A 24,238-nucleotide genomic window follows, 5' to 3' on the forward strand; every position below is an offset into this window, starting at 1 on the left:
CCACTCTGACCACGCTCAGCTCCTAACCTCCCCCCTTTGTAGTCACAGGACATGTGATCTCCTCTCTGGGGGCCGAGTTAACTGTCTATTGAATAGGTAACCTGGCCCTAAGGAGACATCATCTGCATCATCTCCATGCACCTGTGCTGCTTCCATAGACTTTCATGTGTTCCTGAGCCTAGGTTTCTGTAATATTAAAGATTATAGTTCTATCTCTACTTGCTGTCAGTGAATGCAGGTATATGTACCTGTCTTTGTGTCACAAATCTATGTATTGTAAGTGTTATAGATGTTCTTAGAGTCTGGATGGAACTAGAATGTTTTTATTCACAGCAAGCGAGCAGCAAGCAGAGATCTAAACCTACACTACACCCCCCCACCCCCAGTAAACAGATGCCCGTTATGCTGCATATAGCTACACCATGTGTGCGTCAGCTCTGCTACATCATCAGCTAGTATGGATATACACTGGGGGGATGTGATGCAAAATCAGTGAAAAAACAGTTTTGTGTTTACTGTGCAATGCTGTGGGCCGGAAAGAAAGCTAAGGGGGTGAGTACGCAAATGGACCAATCAGGAAGATGCATGATGGGAAATATAGTTTACTGTCCAGCGCCATCTTGGATATAGATCGGCTTTTAGAACAACTTGTAACTTGGTAATGGCAGCAGCTAGAAAGACGGGAGACGACTCAAAATACTCAGGGGGACTTGGTAAGAGCAGCTAGAATTTCATTTTTTTGCTCTAAGGTGGATAACCCCTTTAGTGGAAAACATTAACACTACAGTAGCAGTGGTGTTATAATGTACAGCGCAGGTGTGTCTAGTCCATACAGAACTCCTCTACACTGTGTGAATAGTACAGTGACAGCCCATACTACTGCCGCTGCTGGAGACTGGGGGACCTCACATGGAGTGGCTGCTGGAGACTGGGGGACCTCACATGGAGCCGCTGCTGGAGACTGGGGGACCTCACATGGAGCCGCTGCTGGAGACCGGGGGACCTCACATGGAGCGGCTGCTGGAGACTGGGGGACCTCACATGGAGCCGCTGCTGGAGACTGGGGGACATCACATGGAGCGGCTGCTGGAGACTGGGGGACCTCACATGGAGCCGCTGCTGGAGACTGGGGGACATCACATGGAGCGGCTGCTGGAGACTGGGGGACCTCACATGGAGCGGCTGCTGGAGACTGAGGGACCTCACATGGAGCGGCTGCTGGAGACTGGGGGACCTCACATGGAGCGACTGCTGAAGACTGGGGGACCTCACATGGAGCGGCTGCTGGAGACTGGGGGACCTCACATGGAGCAGCTGCTGGAGACTGGGGGACCTCACATGGAGCAGCTGCTGGAGACTGGGGGACCTCACATGGAGCAGCTGCTGCTGGAGACTGGGGGACATCACATGGAGCGGCTGCTGCTGGAGACTGGGGGACCTCACATGGAGCAGCTGCTGCTGGAGACTGAGGGACATCACATGGAGCGGCTGCTAGAGACTGGGGGACCTCACATGGAGCCGCTGCTGGAGACTGAGGGACATCACATGGAGCGGCTGCTGGAGACTGGGGGACCTCACATGGAGCCGCTGCTGGAGACTGAGGGACATCACATGGAGCGGCTGCTGGAGACTGGGGGACCTCACATGGAGCGGCTGCTGGAGACTGAGGGACCTCACATGGAGCGGCTGCTGGAGACTGGGGGACCTCACATGGAGCAGCTGCTGGAGACTGGGGGACCTCACATGGAGCGGCTGCTGGAGACTGAGGGACATCACATGGAGCGGCTGCTGGAGACTGAGGGACATCACATGGAGCAGCTGCTGGAGACCGGGGGACCTCATATGGAGCGGCTGCTGGAGACTGGGGGACCTGACATGGAGCGGCTGCTGGAGACTGGGGGACCTCACATGGAGCGGCTGCTGGAGACCGGGGGACCTCACATGGAGCGGCTGCTGGAGACTGGGGGACCTCACATGGAGCGGCTGCTGGAGACTGGGGGACCTCACATGGAGCAGCCTCTGGAGACTGGAGGACCTCACATGGAGCTGCTGCTGCTGGAGACCGGGGGACCTCACATGGAGCGGCTGCTGGAGACTGGGGGACCTCACATGGAGCGGCTGCTGCTGGAGACTGGGGGACCTAATATGGAGCAGCTACACTTTCTTCAGTGAATCCAATAGAAAACCCATGGGATCAGCTGAGTGGCTGTGTAGAGACTTGAACGCCAGAACCTCAATGACCTGAAAGCCCCTTCAAATACAGTGGGATGCCATGCCTCAGCAGACAATATGGCGACTTGTGACCCATAGGAGGAATCACTGTCAGCTGTAATTGATGCTCAAGGACACAGGACAAGTTATAGAGACAGTGACATGTTGGGGTTTGTTTTTTGTTTCAAAAAAATTGTGACATAAGGAAATAACCATTTTTGTATATATCTATATATATATATATATATATATATATATATATATATATATATATATATATTACACCCCATGATATGATGGAGCGGAATTTTTTAAGTTTGACTGTCTAACAGATGTATTATGTATAACTCTCATCTGGGGGTCTCACAATGATGTGAATCTCGTATTAGCCTAATATTACATGAGGAAAGGTCGTCCCTTATGAAAGATATTCTTTCTATTGTTAAAGATCAAATCGCCTCTTCTGTTGCTAGAAAATAAGGTCCTAGGGGTGTTTCTCTGCAGCCTCCTCGTGTAGCCGAGGTCTCGTGATTCTGAGGTTGTGAAGAGTTCTCAAAAGAAATGGAGGTGGTTTCACGACCTAGGCGACAATATAGGGACCTAATCCCATAATTTACCGTCCATAATGGTGCGTTTACACAGACAGATTTAACTGACAGATCTTTGAAGCCAAAACCAGGAACAGACTATAAACAAGGATCAGGTCATAAAGGAAAGACTGGGATCTATCCTCTTTTCAAATCCATTCTTGGCTTTGGCTTCTAAAATCTGTCAGATAAATCTTTCTGTGTAAACGCACCATTAAGGACGGTAAATTATGGGATTAGGTCCCTATATTGTCACCTAGGTCGTGAAACCACCTCCATTTCTTTTGAGAACTCTTCACAACTGTGCGACTGTGTAGACAGAAAACAGACATAGCAGGGGCATTATTACTATGTGAGGGGGTACATAGCAGGGGCATTATTACTATGTGAGGGGGATACATAGCAGGGGCATTATTACTATGTGAGGGGGATACATAGCAGGAGCATTATTACTATGTGAGGGGGGTACATAGCAGTGGCATTATTACTATGTGAGGGGGATACATAGCAGGAGCATTATTACTATGTGAGGGGGATACATAGCAGGAGCATTATTACTATGTGAGGGGGGTACATAGCAGGGGCATTATTATTATGTGTGGGGGTACATAGCGGGAGCATTATTACTATGTGAGGGGTGGTACATAGCAGGGGCATTATTACTATGTGAGGGGGTTACATAGCTGGGGCATTATTACTATGTGAGGGGGGTACATAGCAGGGGCATTATTACTATATGAGGGGGTTACATAGCAGGTGCATTATTACTATGTGAGGGGGGTATATAGCAGGAGCATTATTACTATGTGAGGGGCGGTACATAGCAGGGGCATTATTACTATGTGAGGGGGTTACATAGCAGGGACATTATTACTATGTGAGGGGGGTACATAGCAGGAGCATTATTACTATGTGAGGGGGGTACATAGCAGGAGCATTATTACTATGTGAGGGGGGTACATAGCAGGAGCATTATTAGTATGTGAGAGGGGTATATAGCAGGGGCATTATTACTATGTGAGGGGGTTACATAGCAGGAGCATTATTACTATGTGAGGGGGTACATAGCAGGCGCATTATTACTATGTGAGGGGGTACATAGCAGGGGCATTAGTATTATGTGTGGGGGTACATAGCGGGAGCATTATTACTATGTGAGGGGCGGTACATAGCAGGGGCATTATTACTATGTGAGGGGGTTACATAGCAGGGACATTATTACTATGTGAGGGGGGTACATAGCAGGGACATTTTTACTATGTGAGGGGGGTACATAGCAGGGGCATTATTACTATGTGAGGGGGGTACATAGCAGGGACATTTTTACTATGTGAGGGGGGTACATAGCAGGGGCATTATTACTATGTGAGGGGGATACATAGCAGGCGCATTATTACTATGTGAGGGGGGTACATAGCAGTGGCATTATTACTATGTAAGGGGGTACATAGCAGGAGCATTATTAGTATGTGAGAGGGGTACATAGCAGGAGCATTATTACTATGGGAGGGGGGTACATAGCAGGAGCATTATTAGTATGTGAGGGGGGTACATAGCAGGAGCATTATTAGTATGTGAGGGGGTACATAGCAGGAGCATTATTAGTATGTGAGAGGGGTATATACCAGGGGCATTATTTCTATGTGAGGGGGATACATAGCAGGAGCATTATTACTATGTGTGGGTGTACATAGCAGGAGCATTATTACTATGTGTGGGGGTACATAGCAGGGGCATTATTACTATGTGTGGGGGTACATAGCAGGGGCATTATTACTATGTGTGGGTGTACATAGCGGGAGCATTATTACTATGTGTGGGGGTACATAGCAGGGGCATTATTACTATGTGTGGGTGTACATAGCAGGAGCATTATTACTATGTGTGGGGGTATATACTACTGAGGGCAGCTCAGAGGTGCCTATATACCTTACTACTATACTGGGGCACAGAGCATACCTAATTATTAAGTGGGGGCACAGGGACACCTTAAAACTGCGGGAAGCACAGAGGACCTAACTGCTGTATGTGTTGGAGCCTAAAATATTTCTGTGACAGATTCTGGAGAGAGGATTTATAGCCGGGAGAAGACTTCAAGGTGGCCCACGCTGGATGGAGAGAGAAAAAAAGAAGTAAAAGACGCTGATCAGAGAAGATGCCCCCTTTGAGTCACTGGATGTATCTGCACTCTGTTATAGGCTTGTAGTCATAGGGGTCATGGTGTGGCAGTATTATGTAATGGCATCATTGGTAATATCTTTGTTTTGTTCAGAGCAGTTTTGAGGCAATATGTAATCTCTGTATGGTGGTAGGAGGACTACTGGGGGGGGGGGGGAGGAGGAAGTGCATGTCGAGGAAGGGGGGTACATAGCAGGAGCATTATTAGTATGTGAGAGGGGTATATACCAGGGGCATTATTTCTATGTGAGGGGGATACATAGCAGGAGCATTATTACTATGTGAGGGGGTACATAGCAGGAGCATTATTATGTGTGGGGGTACATAGCAGGGGCATTATTACTATGTGTGGGGGTACATAGAAGGGGCATTATTACTATGTGTGGTGGTACATAGCAGGAGCATTATTACTATGTGAGGGGGGTATATAGCAGGGGCATTATTACTATGTGTGGGGGTACATAGCAGGAGCATTATTACTATGTGTGGGGGTACATAGTAGGGGCATTATTACTATGTGAGGGGGTACATAGTAGGGGCATTATTACTATGTGAGGGGGTACATAGTAGGGGCAATATTACTAAGTGAGGGGGTACATAGCAGGGGCATTATTACTATGTGTGGGGGTACATAGCAGGTGCATTATTACTATGTGAGGGGGGTATATAGCAGAAGCATTATTATTATTGTGTGTGTGTGGGGGGGGGGTGCACATCAGGAGTTATTACCCTGGGAGCACATAAGGAGGCATTATTACTATGTGAGGGGGTACATAGTAGGGGCAATATTACTAAGTGAGGGGGTACATAGCAGGGGCATTATTACTATGTGTGGGGGTACATAGCAGGTGCATTATTACTATGTGAGGGGGGTACATAGCAGAAGCATTATTATTATTATTATTATGTGTGTGGGGGTACATAGCAGGAGCATTATTATTATTATTGTGTGTGTGTGTGTGGGGGGGGGGGTGTGCACATCAGGAGTTATTACCCTGGGAGCACATAAGGAGGCATTATTACTACTGTGTTTCTTCGAAAATAAGACGCCCTCCTAAAATAAGACACCTCAACTACCCTACCAACTAGCCTAAAGTAAGGCATCACCCCGAAAATAAAGCACCCCTACTCTAAACTAAGACACCCCCCGAATGTATACCTCCTCACTTTACTGCACATGACACCAATCAGCAGGATTACTACTGTATGGGAGCCTATAAGAGGGAGAAAGGGAAGGAAGTTGAAGGCAAAGTGCGGAGCCTGAGGTGTTCTGAAGAGATGAATTGTAGCTGCAAGAAATCATCATGGAGGTCTGGGCCAGATGGAGAGGAAAAGGGAAAGTAAACGCCTCAGATCAAAGAAGACATCACCTGTGAGTCACTGTGTGTCAGCTTCCTTTCCATACACTTCAGCGAGTGATCACACGCTTTGTCTGGGCTGCCTCAAGAACAAGACTGGGATGGAAGCTCTTGTCTAAGCCAAAACATCTGAGAGGAGCGGGTGTCCCGGACCGTCAGTTGTATTATGAAGCGGTGATCCTCACTCGTTTGCTAGACTCGTCGCACAATGCCCAGACAAAGCTTTGAGTGGCGCTCAAGGGGTCCGTCTCCCCCTCTGACATATTAATGGCTCCCGTACAGTAAGAAGCGACTTCTTCGCCTTTAGGCCCCCATGCTCTATGTATTTGGGACAAATTGGTTTTGAAGTTTGGTACAGTGGTCCCTTGGATAACTCGTTCCACGGCCATCCAAATCACTCTAAAAGTAAAGCAAATTTTCCCATAAGAAATAATTGAAATGCAGACAATTGGTTCCACACCCCAAAACATGATTTTTTTTTTTCATTTTTATTCTGAATACCATGTAAAACAAATGAAACAAAAATTTAAAAACAGATATATAATCACATTATAAGTTATTGTACAGTAATGGAGAGGATGGGAAACACAAGGACGGACAGAGACTGCAGGGAGCATGAAGGAATGAGCAGGGCAGATGTGGGCACATACATGCAGGAGAGAGGGGTTACAGCTATGGAGAGATTACCTCCACAGTCCTGTCCCCTGATGTAAGCCCCAGCCTGAAGTGGATCTGCAGTGATTTGGAAGGTGATGGAGACTTCCTGGGTCAGAGTTCAGAGCTGTAGACCCCGCTATACAGACCATGCCTCTCCCCCTCCAGTACAGGGAGCTCTTAAACCAAGTTACAATTTTGGAAAACTGTGAGCTCTTCTTGCAAAACGCTTTTAATCCAAGGTACCACTGTATTTCCTTTCAACCTGGCTTGATGTCTCCTGGCCTTTTCTTGGCCTGGAATAGTGCCTCTGGGTTTCACTTACAACAGGTATTCCCACTAGGGCAGGCATGTCCAAAGTCCGGCCCGCGGGCCATTTGCGGCCTGCGTTCCGAACTTTTACGGCCCCCCAGGTATCCGGCAGCAACACGCCACTCTAGTGCACAGAAAAGGAAAGCCGAAATCTCGTGATGTCCGAGATTTCGGCTTTCCTTTCCCGTGCACTAGAACAGTGTTTTCCAACCAGTGTGCCGCGGGTGCCGTCCCCCTCACCTACTGGCCCGGACGTGCTCCTGCAATCAGGGGACACCGGGAGCGTGGTGCGTGGCGCACCACGCTCCCGGTGTCCCCTGATTGCAGGAGCACGTCCGGGCCAGTAGGTGAGGGGGACGGCACCCGCGGCGAGCATCTCAAGGAAGGTGAGCAGGGATGGGGGAGAAACAGGAGAGAAGCAGGGGGGAGAGAAACATGGGGATGGGGGAGAAGCAGGGGGGAGAGAAACATGGGGATGGGGGAGAAGCAGGGGGGAGAGAAAAACATGGGGATGGGGGAGAAGCAGGGGGAGAGAAAAACATGGGGATGGGGGAGAAGCAGGGGGAGAGAAACATGGGGATGGGGGAGAAGCAGGGGGGAGAGAAACATGGGGATGGGGGAGAAGCAGGGGGAGAGAAACATGGGGATGGGGGAGAAGCAGGGGAGAGAAGCAGGGGGGAGGAAAACATGGGGATGGGGGAGAAGCAGGGGGGAGAGAAACATGGGGATGGGGGAGAAACAGGGGAGAGAAACATGGGGATGGGGAGAAACGGGAGAGAAGCAGGGGGAGGAAAACATGGGGATGGGGGAGAGAAACAGGGATATCCCTTTTGTGTTTATCGAAACAGGCCCAGGTTTCACACCGAGTATAAATACATTTAGAATCTATATTATTAACTATAGGTATAATATGTACTGTTTTAGTGTCATTTTGTGCCATTTTGGTTGGTGGTGTGCCCCAGGATTTTTTAAGTATAAAAAGTATGCCGTTTTCAATAAACTTTGTAAAAAAAAGTTTATTTGCATTCATTTTAATGGTCCAAAGAATGTCAAGCAAAATGGTCGGCCCTCGCACATGTTCACTTCATCAAATTTGGCACTCTTCGAAAAAAGTTTGGACATGCCTGCACTAGGGGCTTTGCCTTCCTTGGATTCTCTTAAGACTAGTTTTCCCGATGTCTCACTTATGTGGTTTGAATCTGTTCAAACCGTCTCGGGCGGCTCTCCCTACATCACTTTCTGATTGTGACAAATGGTTTCTCCATGGGGACACAAACTTTCTCTCGGCTTTATCAGATGCTGCAGTCGCTAAGTAATGCGGAACCTGCTCCCTTTTTTAGGAAATGGAAAGCCAATTGCTCACTAATAGAGATGAGCGAACCTCGGGCATGCTTGAGTCCATCCGAACCCGAACTTTCGGCATTTGATTAGCGGTGGCTGCTGAAGTTGGATAAAGCCCTAAGGCTATGTGGAAAACATGGATATAGTCATTGGCTGTATCCATGTTTTCCAGACAACCTTACAGCTTTATCCAAGTTCAGCAGCCCCAGCTAATCAAATACCGATCGTTCGGGTTCGGATGGACTCGAACCCGAACCCGGTTCGCTCATCTCTGCTCACTAACCTTCTCCGCAGATCCGATCCAGAAGATCTTCACGCTCACACATGGCCTTTCCATGGCCTCACACGCAAAGAAGAAAAATGTTAAAATACCGTCTAGGTGGTGTAGGTGCCCGGCTGATATACACCGCATGTACCCCACTGCCTTTGGAGATTGTTAGCAATGCGGGTCCGGTGGGCACACCCCATTATTAAAGATTTTAAGGTATATTTATTATATATTTAAGGTATAAGGTGTATTTAAGGTATATGAGGCATACTCAGAAAAACAGATGACATACTCTCCCCAAATTACACTGGGCCCTCTGTCCTTGATCAAAAACAGTGTTTTGAGGAACTTCCTGGCGGCCACACGCTTAATCATCCTTAGGGCCCTATTCCACAGGACGATTATCGCTCGAATAATCTTTAACGATAAACGATCTCTAACGAATGGTATTGCGAATAACCTGAAATCGTTCGTCCAATTACACGGAAAGATGATCGTTACTTATGATTGTTCTTGCAATCGTCTTGTCGTCGCTATTGCGTTAGTCGCTACTGTGAACGATGACTTATTCCATGCGAATGAACAACAATAAAAATAGGTCCAGGTCTAATTAAGCGATCAATGATTTCTCGTTCCTCGTTTAATCGTTAACTGCTATTCAACTGAACAATTATCACTTTGTTCCGAACAATTTAAAGATTATCCGAACAATAATCGTCCCGTGGAATAGGGCCCTTAGTCACTGGAAGACAACAGTTAGTCCCCCTATGTCTGAGTGGCTTGCTGAACTCAATGCAATTAGCACATATGAGGAGTTGATAGCGGAACATCCCAATCGTACTGCAGCATATTCTAAAGGGTGAGTTCATACTACGGAATTCTCGCTGATAATGTCAGTGGAATTCCCCAGTATGTCCGCGCGCCTTTCCGCCGGCTCCATTCTATGGGCCGGCTTATTCCGCTATCCGCCGAAAGAAGTGACATGACACTTCTTTCGGCGGATAGCAGAATATGCCAGCCCATAGAATGGTGTCTATGGAGCCGGCGGAAAGGCGCGCGGCCGTGCGCGCGGACAGCCAACAGAATTCCACGGAGGGGTTGCCTCATGTTCAGAGACTCTCCAGATCTCTTGCCGTTGCTGCGCTGAGCCCTGCAGGCTTCCTTCCTTTTAACATATGGACCTGGAGGCAGTTTCTAGATCCTTACACAATGTCCTTTGCCACCCCCAGATGGAGAGAAATCTTTCATCTTTTCTTCCTCTTTTTCTACCCTTGTTACAGCCTGGGCACAGTTTGAGCTTTTGCTTTCTTTTTCTTTACCTCTTTTTCTCTAATATTTTACGGTTTGTTCTACCGTGATTTGTGCAACTGGTTTGGTGGGTATGGGGTTACCTTGTTATTATGCTGGACGCATGACATTACATACCTCTGCAATTGTATTTTCATTTTAAAGCACAAGTGCTCGCAACGTAGGGCTATTCAAACTAATCTATTGATTTGGATGGAAGGTATTGTGACTACGGATGTCTCCAAGATGTAACTGGCGGCAGTATGCATAGTTGTCGGACTTTGAGAGGGCCTCAAAGAAGAAGGTTGGCCAAATAGGCGTATCAGCCTCCACCTCAGTCGGAGCAATATGGTTGTTGCAACACATTACGGAGGGTCAGGACGCCAGACCTCTTCACCTTGCTTGGAAGGCAGCTGCAGCCTCCCGGAATACTGGTGAATTAACTGCCTAGTTGCAAAAATTATGGCCTGTTCTTCTCCAAGGGGTCATAGCTGACCTAATTGATGCCACTCCGTGATTTGGCTTCTATAGCTGCCAGAGGTGGCTTTAGTACTTATCGCTACCACCACCACCACCCCCTCCCTGTAGACCAGTGCTTCTCAAACTTTTTCTACTGGAGCCTCACCCAACAGACCAAGGCAATGCCTGGGCCTCACCAGACTGACCAGGAGGATGCCAGGCCTCACTATCTGTGATATAAGACTATTTAAAAGCTGAAAATAATGCTAAGGCTACCTGTCACCTGTCTCCCAAGCTCTATACACTAATAAAGCAAGTACAAAATAAACTAATGTTACTAATGTTGCTAAAATGGAGATTTTGCAAACAGCAAAAGGACTGTGCAGATCATAGTTACTTTCTGAAAACTGGCTCCCTAGCTGGGCCTCACCAACAACTAGGGGGCGCCTCACTGGTGAGGCCCGCCTTACAGTTTGAGAAGCACTGCTGTAGACAAACAGGCATTCATCCCGGACAGGGATAATGCAGCAGGGCAGGCCGGGAGCTGCCGGGGAGGATGAGGTAATGCAGCATGACAGGCCGGGAGCTGCCGGGGAGGATGAGGTAATGCAGCAGGGCAGGCCGGGAGCTGCAGGGGAGGATGAGGTAATGCAGCATGACAGGCCGGGAGCTGCCGGGGTGGATGAGGTAATGCAGCAGGGCAGGCCGGGAGCTGCAGGGGAAGATGAGGTGATGCAGCAGGGCAGGCCGGGGAGGATGAGGTGATGCAGCAGGGCAGGCCGGAAGCAGACGGGGAGGATGAGGTGATGCAGCAGGGCAGGCCGGGAGCTGCCGGGGAGGATGAGATGATGCAGCAGGGCAGGCCGGGAGCTGCAGGGGAGGATGAGGTGATGTAGCAGGACAGGCCGGGAGCTGCAGGGGAGGATGAGGTGATGCAGCAGGGCAGGCCGGGAGCAGATGGGGAGGATGAGGTAATGCAGCCGGGCAGGCCGGGAGCTGCCGGGGAGGATGAGGTGATGCAGCAGGGCAGGCCGGGAGCTGCCAGGGAGGCCTGTGCACAAGCTACATGAGGTGCTAGATTAATGATATCAGCAAGTAGTTTTCATATTTTTTAATGAATTATATTGTGATTTTTATGTTTGTACAATTACACTAAAGAATAAGATTCACTATCAATGCAAAAGCCAGAAAGAGCAGTATAAAGTACAGTATATATAATAATATAGTGTATAGTACAGTATATTATCTTGAAGGAACAGAAAATCGGGTCACTGGAGCTATTGAGAAGTCGGTAGAGCTGGAGGCAAACGTCATAATCCAGGACCAGTTGAACCTCTAAACAATGGCAGCCATTTGCATTAGGGAGAACTCTGTAGACCTGAATGATGGAAGGAGACGTCCGTGTTCCCATAAAAGGTTTTTACACTTGTGACTCATTGTACATCATATTCCTGATCACGTGCCCCTGTGACCTCAGATACTTGGAGGAGACCACCCAGAGGATCCAAGATGGCGTACTACAGCACAAGTCTACTATCCTCTGCAAGACACCAGCACAGCCGCACATACAGGTCCTGGACTGTATATATAGAATTTATTAATAAATATCAAATCGACCTCTGCAAAAAATTAGACAAACTAGAATCTGAAATCATATAGAGAAAAACTAAGAAAATGCTCCGGCCTAACACTAAAAGAACAAATACCAATACTAAACCCACCAATAATTCTACACCGAAATACAGAATACCAGCACAAAACAGATAGACTCCTCTCTCATAACCTGTTGTGGAGAATCCCCCATGACTAAGCTTTCCCCCTATATGAGGGACCCCAAAAATACACAGGGAGCGGCTGTCAGTAAGTGCAGTGAGTATAGTTACTAATACTATACACAGAACTATTTTACTATAATATGCAGATTTTCCTTCATAATCATTTAGAATTCTTTATATTCATTTACCTCATTGTGAAAAAGAAAATGGCCTCTCCCTTTTGAGAGTTCTTCAATGGTTAACAAGATGTGATTTCCAATTAAATTATTTCCCATAGTCTAAACATGAAGATGGCTTCTCCCCTGTGTGAGTCTTCTGATGCTTAACAAGATCTGATTTCTGAGTAAAACATTTACCACATTCTGAACATGAAAAGGGCTTTTCCCCTGTGTGAATGTTTATATGGTAAAGAAGACTTGATTTCTGATAATAACCCCTCCCACATTCTGAACATGAAAATGGCTTCTCCCCTGTGTGAATTCTCTCATGCCTAACAAGATCTGATTTCTGAGTAAAACCCCTTCCACATTCTGAACATGAAAATGGCTTCTCCCCTGTGTGAGTTCTCTGATGCTTAACAAGAGCTGATTTATGAGTAAAACATTTTCCACAATCTGAACATGAAAATGGCTTCTCCCCTTTGTGAGTTCTCTGATGCTTAACAAGATCTGATTCATGAGTGAAACACCTCCCACAGTCTGAACATGAAAATGGCTTCTCCCCTGTGTGACTTCTCTGATGCCTAACAAGACCTGATTTGTGAGTAAAACACCTCCCACAGCCTGAACATGAAAATGGCTTCTCCCCTGTGTGAGTTCTCCGATGCTTAACCAGAACTGATTTCTGAGTAAAACATTTCCCACATTCCGAACATGAAAATGGCTTCTCCCCTGTGTGAATTCTTTGATGCGTAACAAGCTCTGCTCTCTGGGCAAAACACCTCCCACATTCTGAACATGAAAATGGCTTCTCCCCTGTGTGAGTTCTTTGATGATTAACAAGACTTGATTTATTAACAAAACATTTCGCACATTCTGAACATGGAAATGGCTTTTCCCCTGTGTGAGTTCTTTGATGCAGAAAAAGAGCTGATGTACTAGTAAAACTTTTAGCACATTCCGAACATGAAAATGGCTTCTCCCCTGTGTGAGTTCTCCGATGCTGAACAAGAGATGAGTTCCGAGTAAAACTTCTTCCACAGTCTAAACATGAAAATTGCGTCTCCCCTGTGTGAATTCTTTGATGGGTAACAAGCGTTGATTTGTGAGTAAAACATTTCCCACATTCCAAACATGAAAATAGCTTCTCCCCTGTGTGAGATTTCTGATGCAAAATAAGATCGTATTTCTGTGTAAAACATTTTCCACATTCTGAACATGAAAACGGCTTGTCCCCTGTGTGAGTTCTCTGATGCTGAACAAAAGATGAGTTCCGAGAAAAACTTCTTCCACAGTCTAAACATGAAAATTGTGCCTTCCCTGTGTGAATTCTTTGATGGGATACAAGCCTTGATTTCTGAGTAAAACCTTTCCCACATTCTAAACATGAAAATGGCTTCTCTCCTGTGTGAGTTTTCTGATGTAAAATAAGATGTGATTTCTGAGTAAAACATCTTCCACATTCCGAACATGAAAATGGCTTCTCCCCTGTGTGAGTTTTCTGATGTAAAATAAGATGTGATTTATGAGTAAAACATTTTCCACATTCTGAACATGAAAATGGCTTCTCCCCTGTGTGAATTCTCTGATGCTGAACAAGAGATGAGTTCTGAGTAAAACTTCTTCCACAGTTTAAACATGAAAATAGCTTCTCCCCTGTGTGACTTCTTTGATGCATAACAAGGTTTGATTTATAAGTAAAACATTTCCCACATTCTGAACATGATAATGCTTTCTTCCCTTTAAGATATTTTTGGTGAGGCTTTCCTGTATTTTCTCTTTGCTGTTCATGGTCTTCTCTGTAAATGTCAGCTTGCTGTGATGGAGCAGAAGATGGGACTTGTATAACAGGATGAGATGAGAGATCTTTGCTGTGAGGGGCTGAGGGTGTATCTGGGATAGTGGACGGCTCCTCATATGTATCTTGTGTGATATGATCCTCTGAGGAGATCTGATGTCCCCCTGAGCTCCTGGTAGAATCATCTGCAAAGGAGAAAACAGCATTTCTCTTATTTCCCAGTAATAGAAGCATAAACATATTGCAGACATGGAAAGTTACTCTTTTTTATGTAACATAATAAGAATGATCAGATCTGTTCCCATCCACAGGAAGTGTCAGGGAGAAGAATCTAGAAGCTGGAGGCCGGTGAGATGACGTCCTTAGTAGTAAAAGTAATGGAAACTCTTCTCAGATAAAAAATAGGACTACTGACCCCCTACATACCGATAACCTGCAGGACCCCAACCAGCATGGCGTTACTGGGGGCAGATCACTGCTTTTTCTCTCGTTTTCTGCATAAGTCACAACTCTAGTAACAAGCTCTCCAGCATTTTAGTTCTCGCTGAACATTACTGTCAGTCATTACCGAGCCATGTCTGAGAGCGCTGGGACTTTGTGTGTTTGGTCTAATTTTTTAAACAGAAAAAAGACCAAATATTGGCACAAAGAGAACATGGAGCACAGCTCGGCCGTATGTATAATGTTGATTTAATCATGGAAATTTAAAAAATAAAAAACTAATGTGAGTATATTACATAATTTCTTGCAATCACATTTCCTGTTGATCTCTTAATTTTTTTTTTTTTTTACAACAGGTGCGCTGTAAGATGAGGACAGTCACTATAGATGCAGCAGCAGGAGACTGATAGTGATATATTGTCCGCTTGGACTGTGCTGTATATTAGAATTTAGGCTGAATGATTATATAGCTGGAAAACTGACAGGACACAGAGCTTATAATATTCCACACAGAATAGTTACAGCCGGTGACTGAGGAGAATGTGTGACTGTTCTCCGCATTTAGTGGTCACTACTCACCTGGGGGGTTACCTGTAGTGATGTCCTCCTTATACTGCTCATCACTGCTGTCATCTGTCTCTTCTTCTTCTTCTTTCATCATCATCATATCTGTGACATTTATATAATTCGGATCCTTCCATGTTGTGATGTCCTCCTTATACTGCTCATCACTGCTCACATCTGTCTCTTCTTCTTTCATCATCATATCTGTAACATTAATAGGGTTCATATTTTTCCTTGTAGTGATGTCCATCAGATACTGCTCATCATTGCTGTCATCTGTCTCTTCCTTTACTATTATGCCTATCGCATCAACATAGTTCAGTTCCTTCTCTGCAGTAATGTCCTCCTTATACTGCTCATGACTGCTTACATCTGTCTCCTCCTCTTCTTTTATTGTCTTGTGCATAGTAATCAGATCTTTTTTTGTAGAGATGTCCTCCTTATACTGCTCATCACTGCTGTCATCTGTTTCTTCTTCTTTTACTACCTTGTCCATAGCAATATTATGGTTAAGTTCCTCCCCTGTAGTAATTTTCTCCTTATACTGCTCATCACTGCTGTCATCTGTCTCTTCTTCTTTTATTATCTTGTCTGTAGCATTAATAGAGTAAAGATCCTTCCCTGTAGTGATGTCCTCCTTATACTGCTCATCACTGCTCACATCTGTCTCTGGACCATTAATATTGTTTACATCTTCAATCTGATTCATAAGATGGAGAGAAATATTGTTAAAGTCAGACAGTAGGAGAAGTCAGGTGGGATGTACAGATCATAGGGAACATCTCCATCTACCTGATCCTGATCGAGAAGAGGATGGGGACATCTCTCTGGTGCTGTTCTCTTACTGGATCTGACTGGAGGGAACACATACAGAGACTGAATTCATTCTTTCCATCCAGATAATACAGAGAGGAGGTGTGTATATAGTCCTGTCTATTACCTGCTGATGGGAGGGGCTGCTGATCCTCCAGCATCACATCCTTGTACTGATCCTTGTGTCCTTCTACATACTCCCACTCCTCCATGGAGAAATAGACCGCCACGTCCTGACACCTTATAGGAACCTGACACACACAATGATCACACAGTCATCCCCTCCACACTGAGGGACAAGGGGCGCAGCTAATGTCTCATGGGCCCTGGTGCAAGAGGTCAACCTGAATACCCCTTCCCCCCACCCACCCGCTAACCCTCCTAAGGCCACTGTGTCCCCACTATTAGAGGGGTTATCTATTATTAGAAAAACATGGTCACTTTATTCCAAAGACAGCACGACTCTTGTTTCCAATTCATCTGTGGTTTGCTATAAAGCTAAGTTGAAAAATGTCACCCATACTGGAGACCAGAGCGCAGTGTTGGACTGGGATACCTGGGGCCCACCAGAGGAAATGATCCTTGGGGCCCCCAATATAGAACCAGCGAGACACAACATGCTGACCCCGTCCTTCCCTGGATTCATCTGTATCTGTGACAAAACTCTTGTGAATAATATTTTCAGTCGAACTAAAACTCTCAGAACACCCTCCATTTATACAGCTCTCAGGGTATGCTGGGAGTTGTAGTTTCTGAGAGGACAACCCTGTAATAAATCACTGTGTGCAGAGGCTCCTGGTGGCTGCAATCTGTGGGTGACAACCATCAGCCCTGAAGGTCCAGCAATACATCTGTCTACAGCGGCAGCTATCAGAGGATTGTACTACAACTCCCAGCATATCCTGAGGGCTGCAGACTGACAGTACATGCTGGGAGTTGTAGTGCCTGCATGTACTGGGGGTGACTGGGGAAGGAAGCAGCTGTGGGTATCTGAGGGAGCAGCTGGGGGTGACAGGGGCCGTGAGAGAAGCTGGGAAGGCAGGGAAGCAGCTGGGGGTGGCAGGCGGATAAGCTGGGGTGAAAGGGGGAGCAGATGGGGTGGCAAGGAAGAAGATGGGGGGGGGAAAGCTGAGGTGACATCTGCAGAGGGGCAGCTGGGGGTTACTGGGGAAGGGAGACAGCTGGGGGTGGCAGAGGGAGCAGCTGGGGGGATAGTGGGAACAGCTGGGGTGACGGGGAGAAGCTGGGGGTGGCAGGTAGAGACGATGGGGGTGGCAGGGGGAGACAATGGGGGTGGCAGGGGGAGACAATGGGGGTGGCAGGGGGAGACAATGGGGGTGGCAGAGGGAGACAATGGGGGTGGCAGGGGGAGACAATGGGGGTGGCAGGGGGAGACAATGGGGGTGGCAGGGGGAGACAATGGGGGTGGCAGGGAGAGACAATGGGGGTGGCAGCAGGGGGAACAGGGGATACAGACAGGCGGCAGGGGCAGAGGGAGTCTGGGCAGGTCCCCCCCACATTGCAGAACCAGGGTGAGCTTCCAGCACAGACAGCCTGTCACACAGGCCGGAAGCTCACAGTGCAGCCCCGCGGTGCCCGAACTTCTCTGCTTGGTGGGGCACATGATGTGATGTCATCACGCCGCCAGGAGAGAAGTACGGGCACCGCGGGGCTGCACTGTGAGCTTCCGGCCTGTGTGACAGGCTGTCTGTGCCTGAAGCTCACCCCAGCCGCAAAGCTGCACCCTGGCTGGCCGACCCATCCACCGTGCTGCTTTAGTTCACACAGTTCAGCAACTCACCCCCCAAATTCGAATGCCAGTCCGACTCCTCACAATGCTGACTGGCTGCAGAGGTGCCTGGTCCTGGCCTTGAGCAGTCGGTCCACTTCTGCTCCTCTTCGGCAAGGCCCGCGCGGCGCTGGAGTGACGTCAGCATGTGACGTGCGTGCGCCGACGCGGAGCGATGCCTCTTGTGGCCACAAGAATGATTGACACAGCCAGGAGCCAATGGCTCCTGATGCGGTGTCGATCACATCCTGGCCCAGTAGGAACTGTATGCGCTCATTAGGAGTGCGAGCACATACAGTTCTGAGTCCGACCAGTGTCCGGGGACGAGGTCAAGGTGGGGGCTGGAGCAAGGTGGGGATCCTCCGCCACCAGCAGCAGGGACCGGCCTGACAGTTGCAGCGTAGCAGCAGACGCTGGGGCCCACTGGTGACAGGCAGCATCATTCTATAGCTGTCTGGGGGCCCCAGCTGCCAGTCGGTCAATAGGAGTGGGGGCCCACCGGTGGCCCAGTCCAACACTGAGAGTGGTGCTGTCTCTAGAAGAAACTCTGGGAATGTTTAAAGGGATTTTCCACTATGATCCATCCACAGCGCCCCTCCTCCTTACTATCCCCCCCTCCATACTGCCCCCCTCCTCCTTACTATCCTCCATCCATACTGCCCCCCTCCTCCTTACTATCCCCCCACCCATACTGCCCCCTCCTCCTTACTATCCTCCATCCATACTGCCCCCCTCCTCCTTACTATCCCCCCCTCCATACTGCCCCCCTCCTCCTTACTATCCCCCCATCCATACTGCCCCCTCCTCCTTACTATCCCCCATCCATACTGCCCCCTCCTCCTTACTATCCCCCATCCATACTGCCCCCCTCCTCCTTACTATCCCCCATCCATACTGCCCCCCTCCTCCTTACTATCCTCCCATCCATACTGCCCCCCTCCTCCTTACTATCCTCCCATCCATACTGCCCTCCTCCTCCTTACTATCCCCCCATCCATACTGCCCCCCTCCTCCTTACTATCCCCCCATCCATACTGCCCCCCTCCTCCTTACTATCCCCCCATCCATACTGCCCCCCTCCTCCTTACTATCCTCCCATTCATACTGCCCCCCTCCTCCTTACTATCCTCCCATCCATACTGCCCCCCTCCTCCTTAATATCCCCCCATCCATACTGCCCCCTCCTCCATACTATCCCCACATCCATACTGCCCCCCTCCTCCTTACTATCCCCCCATCCATACTGCCCCCCTCCTCCTTAATATCCCCCCATCCATACTATCCCCACATCCATACTGCCCCCCTCCTCCTTACTATCCCCCCATCCATACTGCCCCCTCCTCCTTACTATCCCCCCATCCATACTGCCCCCTCCTCCTTACTATCCCCCCATCCATACTACCCCCCTCCTCCTTACTATCCCCCCATCCATACTGCCCCCTCCTCCTTACTATCCCCCCATCCATACTGCCCCCCTCCTCCTTACTATCCCCCATCCATACTGCCCCCCTCCTCCTTACTATGCCCCATCCATACTGCCCCCCTCCTCCTTACTATCCCCCCATCCATACTGCCCCCCTCCTCCTTACTATCCCCCCATACTGCCCCCCTCCTCCTTACTATCCCCCCATCCATACTGCCCCCTCCTCCTTACTATCCCCCCATCCATACTGCCCCCCTCCTCCTTACTATCCCCCATCCATACTGCCCCCCTCCTCCTTACTATCCCCCCATCCATACTGCCCCCCTCCTCCTCCTTACTATCCCCCCATACTGCCCCCCTCCTTACTATCCCCCCATCCATACTGCCCCCCTCCTCCTCCTTACTATCCCCCCATCCATACTGCCCCCTCCTCCTTAGCACAGCTGGATGCCCCCTCTCCCCTGAACACTGTAATGGTGTATTTACACAGACAGATTTATTTGGCAGATCTTTGAAGCCAAAGCCAGGAATGTTTTTGAAAAGAGGAGAAATCTCAGTCTTTCCTTTATGATCTGATCTCTGTTTATAGTCTGTTTCTGGTCTTGGCTTCAAAGATCTGTCAGATAAATCTCTCTGTGTACATGCACCATAAGTCTCCTACCTGTCTGGCAGCCAGTGGGCAGATCCCAGGAGGCAGCAGCAGCAGCAGAGCACACTAGCAGGAGGAGGGGGAGGGGCAGGAAGGATTTCCACATGTACCTTGTGTCTGGCCCCTCCTCCTCTCCAGTGATTGGTGCTCAGGAGGCAAGGGGCGGGGCAGAGAGGTGAGCAGTGACCCAGCATTAGTACATACTGTGGGCAGGGAGCGGGCGGGACAGTCCAGCAGCAGCTGATAAGTCAGGAAGCCGCCTGCAGAGCTGTACAGGAGCCGTGTGCTTCCAGGACCTGCCATGATGTCACAGTCATGTGATCAGTCACATGGAGGAGGAGGAGTCACATGATCAGGGGCTGCTGCTCAGTGTATGCAGGACTCTGCTGTGCTGGATGAGCTGAAGTGATGTGTGTGCAGCAGAGCTGTGTGTGTGTGATGTGTGTGGAGCAGAGCTGTGTATGTGTGTGTTATATATGTCTGCAGCAGAGCTGTGTATGTGTGATGTGTGTGGAGCAGAGCTGTGTATGTGTGTGTTATATATGCCTGCAGCAGAGCTGTGTGTAATGTACATGTAGCTGAGCTGTATGTGTGTAATGTACATGTAGCTGAGCTGTATGTGTGTAATGTACATGTAGCTGAGCTGTATATGTAATGTACATGTAGCTAAGCTGTATGTGTGTAATGTACATGTAGCTGAGCTGTATGTGTGTAATGTACATGTAGCTGAGCTGTATATGTGTAATGTACATGTAGCTGAGCTGTATATATGTGTAATGTACATGTAGCTGAGCTGTATGTGTGTAATGTACATGTAGCTGAGCTATATGTGTAATGTACATGTAGCTGAGCTGTATATGTGTAATGTACATGTAGCTGAGCTGTATGTGTGTAATGTACATGTAGCTGAGCCCTGTGTGTAATGTACATGTAGCTGAGCTGTATGTGTGTAATGTACATGTAGCTGAGCTGTATGTGTGTAATGTGCATGTAGCTGAGCTGTATGTGTGTAATGTACATGTAGCTGAGCTGTATATGTGTGATGTGCATGTAGCTGAGCTGTATGTGTGTAATGTACATGTAGCTGAGCTGTATATATATGTGTAATGTACATGTAGCTGAGCTGTATATGTGTGTAATGTACATGTAGCTGAGCTGTATATGTGTGTAATGTACATGTAGCTGAGCTGTATATGTGTAATGTACATGTAGCTGAGCTGTATATGTGTAATGTACATGTAGCTGAGCTGTATATGTGTGTAATGTACATGTAGCTGAGCTGTATATGTGTGTAATGTACATGTAGCTGAGCTGTATGTGTGTAATGTACATGTAACTGAGCAGTATGTGTGTAATGTACATGTAGCTGAGCAGTATGTGTGTAATGTACATGTAGCTGAGCTGTATATGTGTGTAATGTACATGTAGCTGAGCTACATGTAGCTGAGCTGTATATGTGTGTAATGTACATGTAGCTGAGCTACATGTAGCTGAGCTGTATATGTGTGTAATGTACATGTAGCTGAGCTGTATATGTGTGTAATGTACATGCAGCAGAGCCCTGTGTGTAATATACATGTAGCTGAGCTGTATATGTGTAATGTACATGTAGCTGAGCTGTATATGTGTAATGTACATGTAGCTGAGCTGTATATGTGTAATGTACATGTAGCTGAGCTGTATATGTGTAATGTACATGTAGCTGAGCTGTATGTGTGTAATGTACATGTAGCTGAGCTGTATGTGTGTAATGTACATGTAGCTGAGCTGTATGTGTGTAATGTACATGTAGCTGAGCTGTATATGTGTAATGTACATGTAGCTGAGCTGTATGTGTGTAATGTACATGTAGCTGAGCTGTATGTGTGTAATGTACATGTAGCTGAGCTGTATGTGTAATGTACATGTAGCTGAGCTGTATGTGCGTTATATATGTCAATATTATACCTAGATCCCCTAGTACTGTATCTAATATATAATAATATAAATCTGCTTACTGAAATTTAAAAAAAAAGCATGTTTTAGGAATTGTTTTAATTTCTTATTCGCTCCATTCCCAGGCTTATATCGCTTTTATCCTTTGATCTATGGGGCTGTGTCAGGTGTCATTTTTTGCGCCATGATGTGTTCTTTCTATCGGTACCTTGATTGCGCATATACGACTTTTTGATCGCTTTTTATCACAATTTTTCTGAATTTGATGCGACCAAAAAATGTGCAATTTTGCACTTTGGAATTTTTTTGCGCTGACGCTGTTTACCGTGCGAGATCAGGAATGTGATTAATTAATAGTTTGGGCGATAATTACGTACACAGCGATAGCAAACATGTTTATTTTTATTTATAAAATGGGAAAAGGGGGGTGATTTAAACTTTTATTAGGGGAGGGGGCTTTTTATTATTTAAAACACAGCACTGATCTCCCTGGGGGACTTCTATATACACAGCACTAATCTCCCTGGGGGACTTCTATATACACAGCACTGATCTCCCATTGAGATCAATGCTGTGTATATAATAGAGCACTGATCCATCAGATCGGTGCTCTATTATAATGGTGTGCAGCAGACCATATGTATGGATTGCAGAGTCGGGATCAGCGTCAGCCCCAGCTGGCTCAGTACACCGGATCTCCCCCCCCCCGCGATCGCATCACGGGAGGGAGATCCGGCCACTAGACCCCAGGGACAGGGGGACACAAGACGTGCCGGTACGTCCTGCGGAGGGAAGGGGTTAAATTAGTATTCCTCCAGCGAGAAGCTGTATTCAAGTCTAAGTACCCAAGCTGAAGGGATTGGATTTTTTGTATTGCACCTCTATGGAGACAACTGTTAACTGCGTTTAAGGATCTACAGTAAATTGGTTCCTGTTCAAATTCAACCAAGACTGTGATTTTCTTCACACCTAGATCTATACTAAAAAGTGTGTTAGTGTATTCTAGGGATTCATGATGCACCGAAAAATCAGTTCTATTATCCATTTGCGGGGCATATTTTCGGTTCGATACCAGGATTCCCAGGTATTCAATACTCTATGATAAGCCGCGCAGCAGTGAGGCTTATCACAGAGTATATAGCAGGAAACATGGTAGGCAGCAAGCTGAGTGCCTGCCATGTTCTCTGCGTGTCCCCCCATAGTGTCACCTCCTCTGTCCAACCGCCCTCCATCCGTTACAGCGGCACTATCTTTAAATAGCCGGCACACAGCGATCGCATATGGCGGCTAATTAACTGTACAGATGCCCCTCTCCATATGCAGCAGGAGTCGGCTACTGTGTTAAGTAGACCCCGGCTGCTAATGACTGCAGCCCGTGAACCCGCTGGCTGTAGTCATTTAACCGTTTAGTACAAAGGGCAGCGCAGGGTCGTCAGCTGGAGAGGAAGAATGTCGCAGTCCTGAAGAGGAGACTGAAGGAGAAGGCTGGAGGTGGGGAGGAAATGAGGCCACTACATCTGGCTGCACAGAACTGTGAGGTGGGGGCGGCAGAACTGTGAGGTGGGGGCGGCAGGCTGGGCCCGGCAGGACACTCCTGGTGCAGACATCAGCAATGTGGGTGGTGAAGAGAGGGTCGGCCTGGCTCTCACTGGGGAGGGGGGCTGTACCCTGCCACCCAAATCCAGGTCACCCTGCTGGGTCAGTGGTCAGCATGCTCTGACAGCAAGACTAGTGCAACTACAACCCCAAACCCATCATTCCTCTGATAGCTGAAGTGTGTGTTTCATGACTACAACCCCCATCATCCCCCTGATAGCTGAAGTGTGTTACATGACTACAACCCCCATCATCCCCCTGATAGCTGAGGTGTGTGTTACATGACTACAACCCCCATCATCCCCCTGATAGCTGAGGTGTGTGTTACATGACTACAACCATCATCATTCTGATAGCTGTTGTGTTACATGACTACAATCATTATCATCCCCTTGGCGGACATGTCACTTCTTTCGGCGGATAGCGGAATAGGCCAGCCCATAGAATGGTGTCTAGGGAGCTGGCAGAAAGGCGCGCGGACAAAATGTGGAATTCCGCAGACATTATCCGCAGTTATTATTATTATTATCAGTATTAACTCACCCAGACTCGGGTTAGGCTACATCGTATGGGTCATATACCAGCCCCTGCCTGTCCTAAGTGTCTGGCGGAACCGGACGATTTTTGGCACATGGTATGGGT

The 24,238-nt window shown here is 47.8% G+C and overlaps 1 protein-coding gene and 2 pseudogenes across 1 annotated transcript in view; all 3 read right to left on the bottom strand.

Annotated features, from left to right (window-relative positions):
• LOC138787585 (zinc finger protein 585A-like) overlaps positions 1-14,568 on the bottom strand; it is a 42,151-nt pseudogene extending 27,583 nt beyond the window's left edge.
• LOC138786597 (zinc finger protein 208-like) overlaps positions 1-24,238 on the bottom strand; it is a 646,972-nt pseudogene that overhangs the window by 291,204 nt on the left and 331,530 nt on the right.
• Positions 15,366-24,238, bottom strand: part of LOC138786838 (kinesin-like protein KIF20B) — a 78,193-nt gene continuing 69,320 nt past the window's right edge. Inside the window, exon 2 of the mRNA XM_069963907.1 lies at positions 15,366-16,091. Within this exon, the coding sequence (XP_069820008.1) occupies positions 15,399-15,887 (489 nt within the window). The 5' untranslated portion in view covers positions 15,888-16,091 and the 3' untranslated portion in view covers positions 15,366-15,398. The remainder of the gene's footprint in view (positions 16,092-24,238) is intronic.

The sequence above is a fragment of the Dendropsophus ebraccatus genome, chromosome 3 (assembly GCF_027789765.1).
Source record: "Dendropsophus ebraccatus isolate aDenEbr1 chromosome 3, aDenEbr1.pat, whole genome shotgun sequence".
NCBI classification, from domain to species: Eukaryota; Metazoa; Chordata; class Amphibia; order Anura; family Hylidae; genus Dendropsophus; species Dendropsophus ebraccatus.